The sequence below is a fragment of the Oryzias latipes genome, chromosome 5 (assembly GCF_053564925.1).
Source record: "Oryzias latipes strain Hd-rR chromosome 5, Olatipes_Hd-rR_3.1".
In the NCBI taxonomy this organism is placed as follows: Eukaryota; Metazoa; Chordata; class Actinopteri; order Beloniformes; family Adrianichthyidae; genus Oryzias; species Oryzias latipes.
In genome coordinates, this window is record NC_136241.1 from 19,313,471 (window position 1) to 19,331,850 (window position 18,380).

General features: G+C 41.0%; 2 protein-coding genes across 2 annotated transcripts; both read left to right on the forward strand.

Moving 5' to 3' along the window:
* Positions 1-165: 165 nt before the first annotated feature.
* Positions 166-12,859, forward strand: otop1 (otopetrin 1). Its single transcript, XM_004068970.5, has 6 exons — positions 166-4,492; positions 4,681-4,817; positions 5,102-5,160; positions 5,241-5,371; positions 10,630-11,495; positions 11,585-12,859. Exons 1-6 carry the CDS (start codon positions 4,117-4,119, stop codon positions 11,753-11,755), a joined length of 1,740 nt encoding a protein of 579 aa, XP_004069018.1. The 5' UTR covers positions 166-4,116; the 3' UTR covers positions 11,756-12,859.
* Positions 12,860-14,271: 1,412 nt separating this feature from the next.
* drd5a (dopamine receptor D5a) lies at positions 14,272-16,203 on the forward strand. Its single transcript, XM_004068861.5, has one exon. It carries the CDS (start codon positions 14,564-14,566, stop codon positions 15,935-15,937), a length of 1,374 nt encoding a protein of 457 aa, XP_004068909.1. The 5' UTR covers positions 14,272-14,563; the 3' UTR covers positions 15,938-16,203.
* The last annotated feature ends 2,177 nt before the right edge of the window (positions 16,204-18,380 follow it).

The window sequence follows — 18,380 nt, forward strand, 5'->3', positions numbered from 1 at the left end:
CAGTAAACCATTGCCTCGTGTCTTACTTGTAACAGATTTACACATGTGGCAGTCATGCTCTCGCAGGAAACTTCTATAGAAGCAGCTAACCCTTCCAGGACGCTAACTTTTTTCTCTCCATATCCTTGTCTGCTCCGATAGTCTTTAACTCCTTCACACCACATGCCACTAATTTGCAACGTACCATTTAATCCACTCAAGCATCACCTTGAATGGAAAAAAAACACTTTTTTAAAAATTGGAAATGAGTTCAGGCATGAAGGGGTTAATATTCTCCATACTTGAGCAACATGTTACTTTTTGTTGTGTATCGTTACCTCTTTAAGTACAAGCTGTCCATCACCATCTTTAGATAAGTTAAAATTTTCTCTAAGATTTCTGGTAAATCGCCTGTCCGTCCTGGGGGAGGATCCCTCCTTCATGTGGGCACCCCTGAGGTTTCTTCGTTTTTTCCGGAATCCGGTTTTTTTGGGAGTTTTTCCTTACCGCGAAGGGGGGTCTAAGGGCAGGGATGCCAGTATAGCTTAGTCAGTTTGTTAGTTCATTTTAGTATTTTTCTTTTGAACTCTTTGTATTCGTGATCCTTTTGATTTCATGTTTTACTTCGAAGCCCATCGAGACGACTGTTGTTGTGATTTTGGGCTATACAAATAAAATTGAATTGAATTGAATTGAATTCAGGATTTCAGAGCAATATTCTTTTTTTTATTTTTGAAGGTGGTTTCCCACCTTGAATGTGGGACTTTCAACCCATACTTATAGACTATCCCCGTGGTTCAAATGTGGGGCTCTCTTTGTTTTAAATGTCACGGTCATGTTCTTTGTTCTTCCGCTGAAATCCTGTCTGTGTTTATGGGGGCATCTTTTCACACCTATAAACCTAAGATCCCGTCTGATGTTGGACATTCTCTGTCATTAACACCAACATACCTTGATGTGTATTATTTTTTTCTGTATCAGAAAGGTTTTTGTAATGGATGAATGAATTAAAAACCCACTTTGTTAAAAATCGTGTTTTTAGTATTTTTAAAATGTTCTTGTGGCATTTTTCTGATGATGATAAAATATATACAGAATATATACAAATATACAGAAAATTAAGAATAAAATTGCATTTCTAAGTATGTCTTTGTGTAAATTGTTGTGACTCCGAAGCAGACACAAAAAAGTTGTTGGAAAAGCTCGAAGGTTTAACAAAGAAGCTATTCTGATGAATCCACTTGCAGACAAATAGATCCATGTACCTCTTTTTCCCCCCTCATTTGGCTCAAAACTGCATGGCTGGATAGCTTCAATATTGCTCGCCATTTTTGTTGCAGCAGTAATTTAGGTTGGGGGTGAGAGGGCTGTAAGCTAGTGGTGGAGAGTGTAAATGGGTGGATGGTTGGAGAAGGGTTTTCTCCACGCCAACAGTCCCGTCCTAAACTCGGAGGCGACTTTCTGAGTTTGACTTTCTGAACTTTTTACTGCTACTCTGCAGAAACTATGTCGTAGAACACAACAGTTTTTTTTTTAAGTTTAGGCTAAAAACTGCATAATCACGATTAAAAGACCACTGGGAACGCTTTGAAAATAGATCAAAAGATAAACAAAGCAAGAATCTTCATGTTAAAACTGTAGACAAACTCTACAAATAAAGTAGGAAACTATGAAAATATGGAAACTCTTCACTTTTTTGCTGACATTTTGAAAATGAACTGGCTTACTGGACTTGTATCTTACGAGGTTTCTTTCCACAAAAAGGTGTTGGATCCAGTTTTAGCGAATAAAGCAACTCATTGTCTCTCAGTGAGTCACTCCAAACACACCTGCTGAATGAAACCTGCATGCGGTTTACAAATCCGCTGTTGGATTCGGTGGATTTTTCTCTCCACCGGTTTACGTCACGGCAAACTACTCCATCTATTAAGGGCATCCATCTCTACAGCAGCCCTTTTCTATCATGCCACAATGTTTCTGAGCTTTAGACATGAGACGACTTCAAAAACTAAATAAACTGGGTTTCAACCTTGATGGTATATAGGTCTTTTTTAGACCTTAAATCAAGACTGCCCAATCCTGATCCTGACAACTTCCACCTGGTTGTTCACAGCTCTGCTCTCTTTGATGATAGCTGGTACATTACTTTTTACAATTTGATTGAAGGAACACACCTTTTTACAGGTAATCAGTTAGCAATAGGGCAGCCTGGTAAAGGAAAAAAAAAAAGCAGGGTGGTAGCTCTTTCAGACATGGGATGGGCAGACTGGTCCTAGAGGTGATTAATGGGTTAGCTTAAAGAAGTTAAACAACAAAGCTTTCATTTGCAAAAAAAAGATCAGACAAGAACTACACTGAACTTATATAATGCATGCATTATCTGCCTTATGTAAGGTTTTCCAGAAAGTATTTTACAATGAACTGCTCAGAATTTTTTTTACATTATAATAAGCCTTAATCAAAAAGTAGAACACATTAGAAGAGTAGTTGCATTTATATGTGTGAGCTGTGAATGGCTCTTAAGGACAAACAGTAGAGATAAAATGAGAAAAGTGTCACAACTGTTATTGATGAATTAATCGAAATGAGTTATAAATGACAGTGTGTACAGTTTCAACTTAATTTTTATCAAAATGATGAATTTTCACATTTTTATAATAGTAATACATGTTTTAAAACCGTCATGATTTTTTATTTCAGAGATAAAAATGTGTAGTGTCTTTGGGTTTGTGTTGTTTTCTGGATGTTTTCAATCAACGCGCACTTTCAAATTCGATCAAGGCGTTCAAACGTAACCCATTAACCACATTGATAATGAATGGATCTCCTCCTTTTGTTATCACTGCAGTTACAGGTGATTAGGAAATCAATAGCGTGCTGATTGATGTGGAGAGTTGATCATCTTTGCAGTCCTCGTGACGTTTTTTTAAGGTGAGTTTGGTTCAAAAGATGCAGACAGAAAAAAAAAGATGCAGACAGAGGGAAGTGAGGTTTTTCCACATCCAGAGCGCATTTTGGCCCATGCGTCACATTGCAAATTAACACGCCAAGCCAGATCTGAGGATTTCATCGTCGGAAATGTATAAAATGAGCTGAGGCGGAAGTTGGGGGATGAATGTTATCACTTGGATCAGATAAAATCCACAGGTCAAGAAGGGGAAGAAAATTTACACACGAGAACACTGGTTTCCTTTCCTCTTCTTTTTTTTGTCATGTGGTCACAGCTGGCTGTGAAGACGTTTTTCAAATGACTGCTGCAGTTCAAGACTGCCGTTCATATCTGATTACTGTCCTTAAGAAGTCATGTTTGTTCTCTAAATGGACCTCAGTGATTAGATTGTTCTTTAAAAACGTTACTCAGCCGCTTTCCAGTTTGAGTCTTCATTATTACTCTACAAGCTCATTGTTACCTCTTTGTAAGTTAAACGTTCTAATTTCTAAAATGATGTTCAAATGTTAGAACTGCTCATTCTGTATAAACATATGAGCTAGCGGTCTTCAGGTTTCTTGTATTTGTTTTTGGAGTTAGAGCCATTTGTGGTCACAGGACTAATGTCTGTCTGTTAAATTGTTTAGTTTGTGACCCCCCCCCCCCCCCCCCTATGTTTTATCTCACTCAGGGGTGAACCTTAACTCTCGATAACAGGCTGAAAACGATCTCAGCAAACCCTCTCGGAGCGCATGGAGGGGTAAGGTTGAGCGCCGTTGCTGTTGTTGTGGATATTCCTCGCTTTGAGATCCCGTTCGTTTCCAGGGTGACTGGCTGGCACAATCAAAGCCCCACCAATTTCTCTTTTACGCATGTTAACTCAAAGAGGGCGGAGGCCTGGGATCACAGACGTGTGAAACGCGATCGTGTTCCCTCCCTGTGACTCAGCTCGACCAGATATTTCAGTTCCATGGATACAGGTGAACGTTGGCATGCGTCAAGCCCATCCGCAGCGGGACTGGAACTCTAAAACTCTGCAGAGCCACTGAGCCAGATCCTGAAGATTAAATTCATGTTTGGCACACTACCTGTCCGTCTGAATCACCACCTTATACCAGGTTACGGAATTAACATTCCTCAAATGCACTTATAGCGCACCGCGTTGACTTGTTTCGCAGCTTTGCAATTACTGCCAAGAAGAGCGCAGAATGGAAGGAGACGGCGGCCTGGACGTTAGCTGTCTGAACAAGTACTGCAACAGCTCCTCGTCCTCCTCATCCAGTTCGGAGCAAGACAGAAAGATTTTTATGAAACTGAAGCTCAACTTGTCCGGGGATTATCCGAGAAAGAACGCAGAGTTTCTCAGCGGGCAGTATGGGATCAATTTGTTTCTGATCGGGGTGGCTGTGATGCTGGCCGTTGCGGGTGATAAGCCCTCTGTGGAGGAGTCACACCTGCTGGCCTTCGTCACCTGCCTGATGGTTCTCCAGCTGATCTGGATGATGTGGTACATCCTGCTCCGAGAAAGGCGCAAGAACACCCGAACTGAGAGGGATGTCAACGCTACCACTTCTTGGATAAGAGGTGAGCTTCCCATGGAACTAATGCGTAAAAACGCACGTGCGTAAAATTAGTTTGCCGGTGTTTTGCAAAGTTCTGGCTTTCCAAAGTCAAAACCTAACCATCAGTTAGTTACACCGTTGGGTTGCAGTTTAATTTAGAACATCTTTAAAGGATCTAACTTGATGATAACTCCTTATTTTGCCCTGTAGGTGCTTTGACTGTTCTCGCAGTCCTCTCACTTGTCATGGACTCCTTCAGAATCGGGTATTTTGTGGGCTTCTCGTCTTGTTTGTCGGCTGCTTACGCGATATATCCTGTCGTCCACGCAACCCACACCATAGCACAGGTAAGCGGACAGACAGTTTTATTTCAACAAAGTGATAATCTTTAATCAGTGCAGGGACCGGGGTCATTATTAGCACTGGACCATCAAATTACCATGAATGTGAATGTGCTCCTTGTTGAAGCAACAACATAATCCTATTATTGACCTTAAATCCAAATTTATATGGCACGAAAATATCAGTGATAAACAATCAAGTTCGGATTAGGTAATAAAATAATGAAAGGTGTGTGTTTTAAGGCATTTATACATTTATTTTATTTATTCTTTTTCTGGTTTGTTTCTAGGTACATTTTCTCTGGTTTCACATCAAGGATGTTGTTAAAAGTTTGGAAACATTTGAAAGGTATGTACAGTTCTGTTTATGTCCTATAATCAAAATTCATGGATCTGAATATCAATTTTCTCTACTTCCTCTCTTCTCAGATTTGGCGTAATCCATGCAGTTTTTACTAACGTCCTGTTGTGGTGCAACGGGGTGATGTCTGAGGCAGAGCACTTCATGAAAAACCACGTCAGACGACTTTCCTCCCTGGATTCTGAAAATATCACCATAGGTAAGAGCCAAAAGGGTCTATCGCTAATTTGTAGCTGAAAAAAGCACAATAGTCCACTTGAGAGCTGGTTTCTGTGGATGAAAGAAAAACGAAAGTGGGGGAAGCTTTTCTGAAGGGTTGGGGGTGAGGTATAGGCCTCCCTTGTTTGTTTCAAGGGATTCTATTGGGTTTCAACAGACTCACAAATCTTTTGGTGGTCTTCCTGGCCCTTTAAGCACATTTCAGACATAACCGCCCTCCCTGCATGACCTCAAGACAACTTTGTCACTGAGCTACTCAGTCTCAAAGGTGCTGCAGTTACAGTCACTGAGACATCTAAGCCTGAGGTTGGGGTTGAGGTTCAGCAGCAGCGCTTCATATCCAGCCAACTGTCGGGGTAGCTGCACCCTAACTTTTGCTTGAATTAAAAGGTGTCGTGGCATAATGGTGGCCTAATGGGGGTAGAACTTAGATGAAAGGGAAATGACCTATGGTGGGATTTCAAGGAGTTGTTCTTAACATAACCAAAGCACTCTTTTTTTCCGAGGGTGACCACCAACAATGTCAGCAAAACCATAAAACAATACTTTTTTTTTAAACTACTTCGCAGACTGTTTATTAGGCACGTGACACAATAAGAGACAAGACATAGTTCTACCTGAACTGTCACAGGGCACCTAAAATCCAAATTATGGTTTAATACACAAATCTTCACATTTAATATGCAATTCCATCCATTAGTGACCTGAGGAACACAGGAAGTGGGACTTTTGACATACTTTTTCTTCTATGAAGTGCAGCAACCCTTCAAAATGAGACTTTTGACATTTAAGCTGCTCTCAGGTGACCATTTATGCTATTAGAAATCCAGATAAAAATACATTTATAGGTTGGTTTTGAGTCCTATTTTTTAAGTGTAAGAATTTAAATCTCAAGCTAAATAAATGGCGGTGAAGTCCCGTGTGAAAATTCTTTACTGGAACGAACCAGTACTGTCATTAACAACATGCAATTATGTATGTGACACCGTCAGGCTAGTGAGGCATCAGTGTGGACACACTGTTCTCGCTGCTGCAGGTGGAGCTTGCTGGAAAACTTGATCCGCTCTTTTATCTGGATGAACACTAGATGAATCTGAATGCTAAACAAAGTCTTTATCCACCTGTGAGTTATTCAGTTACTTATTCTTGTTTTGACAAAATTTAGTTCAAAGATTTTTTGAAACTCAACCATATTACTATTTAGTGAAGTTATAAGCAGTTATTAAAGTACTACATTTCTGATTGTTAAATATTGAAAAAAAAAAACCTCCACAAAATGCTGAAATTCGCAGTTGTTTGAACAATTTTAAATGTATCTTCTCAAGAGGAAATTGCCTGTTACTATTTTCATTTTAAAGAGCTTTAGTTTAATTTTTATTAAATTAGATTATTTGTGTAGATTTGCCTTGTATATAAGGAAAACCTTTTTAATATTTTTCGAAATTCTTTCAGAGCTGTCCAAAGGAAAATGGTTCTTTTTTGTTTACAGTTTAAGTTATTATTTTCTCTAAAAGATGCAAATATCTGTATTTGTTTTATTGATTTGTTAATGAATAACATAAAACAGCTTGGCACAAAACATTGTGCTGATTTTTTTTCTAAATGAAGGATGTTTTATTTAGGATCTCATAAAGTGCAGCAGTTTTCCTGCATTACCTACTGTCTTTATGTCTAATACTGACACCTACTAAACGACAGGCAGACAAAGAAAACATTGATGGAAAATAAAGACACGTCATCAAAATGTCTACAATAGTTCATAAAGAATGACATTATTAGCATGAGCTGAGTCATCTAAAGGCACGGTGATCCTGGTGTTGGGCAACAGGCAGCGCTTGCAGTGCTCCGCGTGCCCCGTTTCACCTGGCAGCCTGAGCCCACACTACCCCTCCCCTTTCGTTCTCACACACCCCGCCGCGTGTGACAGGAGACGGGAACGGGCAGCTGCAGGGACGTGAATTCACAGGTTTCAGGCTGTTACAAACTCTGTGATTTAACAGACCAGAGGAACCGAATAGTGGCGCAGCTGCACTGAGCTGCTGTCACCACCGCCCCCACGTTAAATTTGTGCACCGGACAATTGCCCGTATTACCTGTGCCTAAAACCACCACTACCGCCCCCCCTGGCATCGCATCGCGCGCCCCACTATTTGAGAAGCACTTGTCATGGTTTCAGTTTGTTGTGTCTTGTTTTTCGCTTTAGTTCTTGTCCTGTCTTGTTTGGTTCTGTTTCCTGTTTTATTTTGAAAGGTTTCCTGTCTTGTCATGTCTTGAGTTTTACTTCCTTTGGTCCCCATCTGCCCTGATCGTGTTCACCTGTGTCTTGTCTGCCCTGTCTGTATATAAGTCTTGTCTCTGCCTTCCTCCTGTGTTGGTCCATTATTCCTGTCTGGTGTTCATGTCATGCCATGTTCCTCGTTCCTTGTTCCTTGTCTCATGCCACGTCACAGTGAGTTTTGTTTTTTGGTTTTGTCATCCTGCTCGGCAGCGCCTTTTGTTTGTAATTAAACCCCTTGCCCTGGAACTGTGTGCCTCCGCCTCTGCATTCTGGGTCCTACCGGCTCTCGAGCCACCCCACCATGACAGCACTGGGTTAAAACAACCTGCAACATCAGAATAACATCATAAAAAAAAAAAAAAAAAAATAGAATAACATCATAAAGAATGAAAGACAACAGACCAAAGGTACCTTTAAACGAGGAGAGCGAACAGAGATAATCCCCAGCAACAATCTCTCTCCACTCTGGCGTATGTTCTGTCGCTTCCTCCTTTATTAAGTTTGTTGGGTTTTTCCTAAGTTAAACATGCAAAGGGAGGGGGAAACAGAAAAGCACAGTTGCAGGGCGATCAGAAAACATTAATTGCGACATGTCTGTCTTTTCACAGCCATCACACATCATCTTCGGACCAGCAAAGCCTTTTCTCACGGATAACTAACACAGAGCGTCCTTCGATTCAGGTCTAGACACAGCTAACACGCAAGTTCTCATGCTAATGCTGGGAAGACGCAAAGATAGTTGGTTTACCCCCAAGGGTTTCACCTCCACCTTTCTGTGAAACAGAGTTGGACACACACACTTCTGCAAACATGATTATATCACCTACATGTAGCTAGGTAATGCATAAAAGCAAATATGAGATAACTTGTATACATTATTCCAACAATTTGTCCCTAGCAATCATCAAGACTAGAGATGTTCAACTCCAGGCTTGTCCTGCTTTTTTTCTGGATATTCACCTGCTGCAGATTACCTGGATCAGGCGTTTCCCACCAATAAAATGCTAAAGGTTTGCAGCCTTCAAGGCCTATTTGGACACCACTGACCAAACCCATGAAGCAGTAAGCATCACAATGACAGATATCCAAGGAAAACCCCTTAGACAGGAAGAGTTGAACTGGATGTTTTATTTAACTAACACACTTTGCTTAGCTGCACAACTGAACCGTAGGTATCTGCTATTTGTGACTGTAGCAAAAACCATGAGGGTTATTTAAGAAAAACTTGTGAACTAGTTAGTCTGGGAGGCAGCAGTGACCCAATGAGGATAGAAAATGAGAAAGATGACCACCCATTTTGGAGGGAAAGTGTTGACATGACATGTACTTCTTACAGATTGGAGGAGAGGATGTTGAGAAGACCTATTACAAAAGAGCTACCCATGTAAAAATAAAAAAGATACAATACAATACAAAGACCCAAAATAAGAAGAGCACTTTTTCAATCAAAATGTGCTTTGGTGCAACAGAACAGCCCTACCACTTTCCATTATTATTATCATTTTTAAAGTTATAAACTGGAAAACAAAAATAGAAGAAAATACAACCCAGTCTCTTTTTAAAACGCACAACTCAACTGCTGCTCTGGATTGCATTGTATGTCTTACAAAGCCTGGGAAAGTGGCTGAAGAGACATGAAAACAAAATGGATTTAAAATAAAAAATAAAAAAACTTGAGTTTTACAGAATCCCATCTTTTCTCGAAAACTTGATCTATTTTTTGTGGTTATTTTATCCTCTGCAAAAGCTAAAACTATTTTGTTTTGTCCTAATTCTTTATCAACTAATTCCATTAAAAATGATCATGATGCACTGGATTAATTTGGTCTCAGATGCTAACACTAAAAAATTAAATTTTTATTTCTTTTTTGTAGCCATCTGATTGCAAAACGGTAAACATTTTTTAAAGAAAAACACAATACAGTTTAATGCATGTGTGTATCTAAACAATGACTTCTTCCGTTTGCAGGTTTTAAATGTATTGTGTAATAATTGCTTTTGTTAATTGCTTAAAAAATATTTGAAATTATTTTTTTGCACAGAAAAATAAATAAACTACCAACATTCTGATGAACTCACATGCTTTAATAACTCTCAAAGTAAGAGCAGTTCTTCATATACAATATTTTGCACACAAAAATATTAATTTTTCAAGGTGCTTGAGACAAAATCCTATAAATATGTACATGTAAAAGGTTTCATCTGTAACATGGTTAGAAAAAAAGTTGTCATTTGAGGCATATCTCAGATTTGTTCCTGAACACCACCCTGAATCAATGGTTACATCACATCCAATGTCCAGAACTCAGAGTTCACACAGTGAACGTTGAGAAAAAGATATAATTTTGTCACAAACGACAGTCAGTCTGTCTATAGGCAGCATACCCCCCCCCCCCATGCTGACCCTCTCTCTTCTCTCTTACATCTGCAAAGTAAAAAGGTTCAATATACATTTTTGTAAACAGTCACCAGTTTTCATTCTTTTGCACATTGTACTGAAGCCGTTTCCAGAGGAATCTCTTTGATTGTGTAAATAAGATTGTGCTGCAGAAACAAATCTAATCTGCATTCCTAAATTGTCTATTTTAAATATTGCTGAAAGTGCAAAAGCAACATCTTGTTTTTTAGGTTAAGCAGTTTAGCTTCAGTGCTTACCTAACTCTCCAGTTTGACACCTAAAGATCTGTTCAGATATACTACATTCATTCGCTTGCTCCAGTCAGCAGTACCAAAAATGACAACCTGTACACTATTTTGTAATTCAAAAGTTCAATTTGTTTTAGACATTTTGTTGATTTCTCAAGTTTGTTCTTCTTAGTTCTCATATCCTAAATCATGGAAGTTGGTTTTTGAATCCTCTTAAAAGAGCGGATCAAACAACATTTTTTGTTAAGTGTAAAATTAACTCACATTTATGCCTTCAAACAATTTACTACTTTTGTTGTTGTTTTGTTGCCCAGTGTCCTCAGAGCCGGAGTGTAACAGCAGCACAACCTCAAGCACAAGCTCCCTCTTCTCCAGGGGCCTCGTCTATCTCTTCCCCTTCAACATTGAGTACCACATCTTTGTCTCCGTTTTGCTTTTCGTCATGTGGAAGAACATCGGACGCACTATTTCTTCAAACAAGAAAAGTTTGGTTACGAAAACCCAGGGCTTGACCTTAGGACCCATTTTGGGTCTTCTTACAGTGGCCAGCACAATTGCAGTGTTGGTGGTCTACATTACCCGAATAGAAGGGGTCCTTGAGATGCGCCAGTCAGCTGTTTCTATGTTCTACATTTATGGGATTGTCATGTTGGCAGTTATGTGTTTTTCTTGTGCTTCAGGTCTGCTCATATACCGAGCAGACCACATGCCTCTGGACACCTCCAAAAACACTTCCAGACAGCTGGACACGGAGCTGCTCTTTGGATCCTCTTTAGGCTCCTGGTTCCTGTCCTGGTGCAGCGTTGTAGCTGTGTTATGCACTGACAGCAAGGTTTCTTATCGCTGGACCAACTTAGTCTACTCCATATTCATTGTGTTGGAAAAGTATCTCCAGAACCTCTTTATTATTGAGTCTCTTTATCGCAAGCAAGAGCGAGTTGAGAGGTCTGACCCAGAGCTGCCGGCTGTGTCGGAAATTTTCTCAGTGACTTCCTCCATGGCTCCACCGTTCAGCGGTATCATCAATCGAGCTTACGAGACTCCAGACAAGACCCCGGAGATGGAGCAGGAGGAGAGTAGAGAGATGTACAGATGTGAAGAGCAGCCAGAGGAGCCACTGAACATGAAGAGGCTGATTCTGAAGAACATTGCTGTTTTTCTGATAATGTGCAACATTTCGGTGGGTGTTTTTGTTTTCATCATCAAGAGAACATATCGTTCATTTGTCAAAAATTCACCTGAGTCAAATCGGTCCTTTCTTTCTTTCAGCTGTGGCTCCTCCCTGCATTTGGCTGCAGACCACAGTACGACAATGGGTTGGAGCAGGACATTTATGGCTTCTCTGCGTGGACCACGGTTCTCAATTTTGCTATTCCTTTGAACCTTTTCTACCGCATGCACTCCGTTGCCTCCCTCTTTGAGGTGTTCCGCCGAGTTTGACGGAACCGACGGACACGGGTCACGCACATGGGAACACCTTAGCAGCTCTGGAGGCGTCTCACAGCACAGGTCGGCCCAGTCTGTGACAGACTTTTTGCAGCGGGCAACACAGACAAACACAATGCTCCTTGCTGTAGAGACACCATGAAAAAGATGAACCTTTTACCCTGCATTCCTTGAAGCGGTCATGTGTAACAAAGCTTCCAAAAAGGATTCATCCGTGATGCGCATGTTTTTCTGTTTCATAGTAGAGACAATATATTGAAACAGACTTTAACGAATCTGATTATACAGCAAAGCCACTAAAACTGATCAGTAATCATGTCACATGTTTGCATTTTTAAAACCACCTGTGCTGTGGCAGCAGAAACCATAGGAACACTGTTGTAACACTCCATTTTATAAACGTAAATATGCATACCATCTATAGATAAAGTTCTCATCTCGTAGAATGGGAGTTCAGTTAGATAATGGGGACAGTAAAACACTTGACATTCAAGCTGATTACAATGCTATAACTTTGATATCTTAGTTGGAATTTAGTTCTCAGACCCAGTTAATTTCTTTCTTAGCCACCACAGATTCATCAGTGGCTATATAAATGTTGGTCTTCTTCTTTTCATAGCTAACTGAAAGTTATATTCAGTGATTTATCTGAACAAGGTTCTTTTCTTGAGTCACGGACCGTTTATGTTGCTTAACATGTCAAAACAGACACAACCAGTGATCTATGTGAAAGCACACACTTCTATCATAACAGCTCACTGCAGTTTTTTTTTGTTTGTTTTTCTGAGGACAAGTTTGCACTACATAGTTTTAAGATCAAATCTACAGACTTTTTATCCGTTGTCCAGCAAGTTCTCAGCCGCGTGGCATCTTCTCTGGGTTTTCTATGTGCCAAGTTGAAGGAAACAAAAAATCCTTTTAATTTTTCCCTCTTGTATTGTTTTTCTATCTCTTTATATATAACTATCCCAATCATAACTATTGTAATGATTGAATAAATATTCAGATAAATATTTTGCTGATGCAACCTTGTATGCATTCGACATGGATGCGGATTATTGTACCTATTGAAATAAAAATTAGATGAGTTTTTTAAAACTCTCGACCAGTGACTGTTCATGAGTGCAGTAAAAACGTATTCCACTTGATGGAGCCATGCATTTATTTATGTTTCAGCAATTTTTAAAGTTCTTGCAGCTCTAAGTCAAGGAGCCATGGTTACTTTTTTCTTTCAGACCTGCCTCCAACAAAGCTGGCAGCAGTGCCACAGCAGTGACAAATTTACCTATCTACACACACACACACACACACACACACACACACACACACACACACACACACACACACACACACATCCACACACAATGAATGTAGTGACAGCCAACACGCCACAACCAAAATATTAGGAGATATAAAGCCCAAGTTTCAGTTGTAACTTATGTTTATAGATAAAAACTAATTTAAGTGAACTTCATAGAGGATATTTAGCATATTATCCATTAAAAATGGCTTTATTTGCGTCCCTGATGACCCTGATTCTGAAACATCTGCGTACATCTGCAAGTGAAGGAGGAGCGTAAACGCTGCACCGCACTAATGCGACATGATGCCAAGATTATGGTTCAGGCTACTCCAGAGAATTTGGTGTTTGGAGTCAGGGGATTATTACAACGTAGTGTCAGAACGATTTGACAGGCATGCGGACACATCTAAAAATAGCCATGACGTTTCATAGGCAGAGACCATGCTGCTGTTGCTGCTGCTGAGGAGCACGATGACGGGGAGCTCCTGGCTCTACATGCCCAGCGAGAGTGTGAGTATGACTCACCTGCTCGAGATCGCCACCAAGGGGATGAGCTTTGACCCCAAAATGGTCATGTTGGAGGGCAAAGAACCACCTGTGTTCACTGCGATTCAGAGGAAAGCTCTTTATTTTTGAGGATGGAACAAACAAACAAAATAGATAGATAGATAGATAGATAGATAGATAGATAGATAGATAGATAGATAGATAGATAAGCTTTAAACTGACTTCAGCACCACGGACAGCCGCAAGAGTCTTTCCTGAGCTGTCCCTGGTGCTGATATTGTTTCTCTGTCTTGGCGCTCAAGAAGGAACACAAAACACAAGTGGTTGTTTTTTCCACAGAAAAAAAATAGGAAAAAAACAACATAACATATAATAATATGATATAATATAATGTAATATAATATAATATAATATAATATACAAATAAAAAATGCACTTTTAATGAACTCCAAACTCTCCACGACCCCCTTTCACTGCATGGCAGACGCAAACACGCATTCCACGTGTGCTAAAAGTGTCTATGGAATCTATATGAGATCCTCAACTTTCTCAGAGTTTCTATCTTACGCAATAAAGCAACATTCCAATGAGGTTTCCTCCCAATGTCGTGCGTAATAGCGAGAGGAAATAATGCGTAATGCCTGCCGCGTGCGCTCAGCCACGTTTGTGCGTGTTAGGCTGCAGGTACTCCCTCACCCACACTGCGCTCTGGATATCTTGGTCTGAGATATCCACAGAGGCAGCCAGGTCAGACGACCAGACCGACACGGTTTCAATATGCGCTCGCTAATGCGTGCTGCGTTTCAGTCCCCGAGCGCATCCGGCACAACGCTCGATTTTGGTTTGACGCACTCGGTCCTCTGTTCTCGGCTTTTTTGTACTACACAAGCTGACAACCCAGCGGGTCACTGGAGACAATTCGGTGGCTGGCTGATGACCAAACCCGTCCAGGCGCACGCAGAGATGGACTGCAGTTGTACTTGAAGAGGAGGATGGAGAATCCAGCCAAGTATCTCTCTTCGGTGCAGGGGGTTGATTCTGCGCCGGCACCCCTCGGAGAGATTATGTGGAACAGCACTGGAGCGGAGGCAACAAGCGATGCGGGGAAGGATATGGTGGTGCGCACGGTGACGGGCTGTCTGTTGTCCCTGCTCATCCTCTGGACCCTGCTGGGGAACATCCTGGTGTGCTCCGCGGTGCTGCGCTTTCGGCACTTGCGGACCAAAGTCACTAACATTTTTATCGTGTCCCTGGCTCTGTCGGATTTATTTGTCGCCGTCCTGGTGATGCCATGGAAAGCAGTGGCAGAGGTGGCAGGGTACTGGCCGTTTGGCACTTTTTGTAATGTCTGGGTTGCTTTTGATATCATGTGTTCCACTGCCTCCATCCTTAACCTCTGCATCATTAGTGTGGATAGATACTGGGCAATATCGAGCCCTTTCCGTTACGAGAGGAAAATGACCCAGCGAGTTGCCTTTGTTATGATAAGCATCACTTGGACGTTGTCAGTGCTCATTTCATTCATACCGGTCCAGCTAAACTGGCACAAAGCCAGCGCTGAGGATAGGGCGCACAACTCCACAAGTTGGCAGTTTGAGGAAAACTGCGACTCCAGCCTCAGTAGAGAGTATGCTATATCCTCCTCCCTGATAAGTTTCTACATTCCTGTAGCAATTATGATTGTAACATACACGAGAATCTACCGGATTGCACAAATTCAAATTAGGAGAATAGCCTCTCTGGAGAGAGCGGCAGAGCACGCGCAAAGTTGCAGGACCAACCGAATCGAGTGCCAACACCACACCACGTTAAAAACGTCCATAAAACGGGAAACCAAAGTGTTTAAAACTTTGTCGGTGATTATGGGCGTCTTTGTTTGTTGCTGGTTACCTTTCTTCGTTCTGAACTGCATGGTTCCTTTCTGCGAGAGGCGCGCCACAGACCGGGACGCGGGTCTGCCGTGCGTTAGCGAGACCACCTTCGACGTGTTCGTGTGGTTCGGCTGGACCAACTCCTCCCTGAACCCCATTATTTACGCCTTCAACGCCGAGTTCCGGAAGGCCTTCGCCAGTCTGCTGGGCTGCCGTAATTTCTGCTCCAACACGCCCGTGGAAACGGTCAACATCAGCAACGAGCTTGTCTCCTACAACCAGGACACCCTGATCCACAAGGAGATCGCGAACGCTTACGTCAACATGATCCCCAACGTGGTTGAATGTATAGAACACGAGGAGACGTTTGACAGGATCTCACAGTTTTCCCACAACATAGACAACGCCACCGACTCCGTCTGCGACTTGGAGGACTGCGAGGCAGACATCAGTCTTGACAGGATGTCCCCCTTCACACCCAATGGATTACACTGACACTGCGTCATCCCCGTGCGTGACTGGATGTATTGGTTATAATGTCATTTAGCTTCTAAGTCCCAGACACTCCACTCCACATGGGAGGCCAGAGGTTCTGAGTTGCTGATGAGGTCCTGGCAAGGGGTGTTGGGGGTCCTTCTGTGTGTGTGTGTCTTGAGGGTGTGTGACAAATTAACAGAGCACAAGCTTCTGCAGCCACAAGGCCACCCTGCCTCCACTTTGTCTTTTAAGAGATGTGAAGTTATTGTCATGTTCTAAAAAAAAAAAAAAAAGTGATGTGTTGGTGTTTCTTTACATGGCAAGTGAAGTGGGTGTTCCTTTGTTCAAAGTTTCAGTGTTTCTAAAGCTGTTGTTTACTCACAGGCTTTACTCTGAGCACCTGTGTGTCAGTGCCCATCCATTAGGAGGTGTTTGTAAAGGACAAAAAAGAGCAACCATTAAGGAAACCTTTGCTGCTTAATAACCTCACGTGTATCTAGTGCCCGCCTTTCCGCTCAGAATGAAAATTGAGAGGCAGCCTTACAGACAGCAAAGCTGAGTTAGTTAAATGCAGTTACTTCATCGCCTTACAGCAAACTGAAGGAAGACTTCTGAGACTTGCAAGGAATGTGTCCTTTGGAGTTTAAGTTACATGATGCCAAAATGCATTATTGAAGTGTTTGACCGCTTCAGCCACCCCTGTGACTCTTTCAGCTCACTCTTTCCTCCCCATGTGGACAGTTACACAGTTCAGTCTAGACACAGAAAACTGCCAGCTTTGATGAGGTGAAAATGACGCAAAAGCACAAAATCTACAGTGATAAATTTATGAGGCTAGACTAATGGAATCTCTCATCCAGATGAAAAATCTGTGAATTGACTTTTTAACCATTATATTGTGTTTGGGTCAAAATTGACCCACGGGTCAATATAAGGGTTAATTACTTGCATTTATTACTCTTTTCTGATCTCTGATTTCATATCGAGGCCAAAACTGAAGTAAGGGGTTCAGCTTTACCTGCCAGAGTTGGATCGTACTAAACACAGAGAGAAGGGGGGGGGGGGGGGGGGACAAATCAATATTGTCTTACACACGACCAAAGACTTCAAGGGGGAAATCAATAAGTCAGACACATTAGATTTGCTGTGATCAGGTGAGGGAATTGTTTCCACAGAAGGGCCCAAACACTTTAAAGTCCAATCGGGGCCAACAGAGCAGGATGTCATGTCACCTGTTTTTAGCATCTTTGTACTGTGCAGATGAACTGACCTGAATGTACAACTGTCTTTTAAATGGTGAATTGTGTCATCATTTGTCTAATAAAATACAGTCATGGAGACAGGAAGATAGAGCTCTGAGATCTTCCTGAACATTTTTGTGCATGAAAATTGCAACCTGACATCCTATTTTTTCCCCGTAAGTTGGGAAAACAAATTGCAGTAATTTCATTTCACCGACTTAGTAAAAATGTGTAGTTTTTTTGGAGATTGCAGCTGGAAACATTCACAGGAATTGCCATCAGGGGGGCAGAGGACATGCTGCAGTTTGTGAATAAATTCACTGTAGAGTTGTGCTCAGGAGAAAATGCAGTTATTCTTGTGGGTTTTCTACAAGTGCAGAATGCTATTCATCTGGATGACAAGTATCACTTCTAGAAATACTAAAGGCAAAGTTGTGTTCTTGGGAAATGGCAAACCACCTTTTGTATTTGCAAAAGATATACTGGAACATTTTTGCCATAACAAAAACAGAATTAACAACATGGAGGTCAAACTAGATATTTATTTTTTCTAGTTTCTTTTTACTAAAGCATCTAAGGAAATTCTTTTTAATCTTTTAATATTTACTCTATCTGGTTGACAAAGGGAAAAAAACAATAATTTATATTTCAATTTTGCAAAAAGATGTATTTAATACTGCAATAATAATAATAATAACCAGCATTTCAGCTCTTCATTCAATAGATAGGAAACTAAGAAAAACTGAATAGAAAACTTTGAGAACTAAAAGAAATGGATAAAATATTGTGTACCTACATAGATTTTTGTATTCCTTGCATAAATAAACAAACAAAGACAACAAAAGAACCTTTAACAAATGGCACAGATATGACCTGCCAACTCAGGCACTGCAGTCATGTACTGTACATTAAGTCTGCAAACTCAGAGGAAGCTATTGACAGCAACATTTTCATGTACAGCATGAAAATATTCTCAGGAAAATAACCTTTTTTTTTTTTTTATACTTCCTTTGTGGAATCACTAATGGCAGTTTGTATTTTAGTTTCTCTGTTCCATTTGATTTTTTTTATTTCTGGCATCCTGTGTGATGGCAAATTGTATGCATTTATGTAACCCTTTTTAGTATTGTTGAACACTTAGAGTACTTTGACAGACAGGCTTTCACATTGATGCAACAAATTATGCAGAGTACACTTCTTCAGTGCGGGGCGGGATGGGG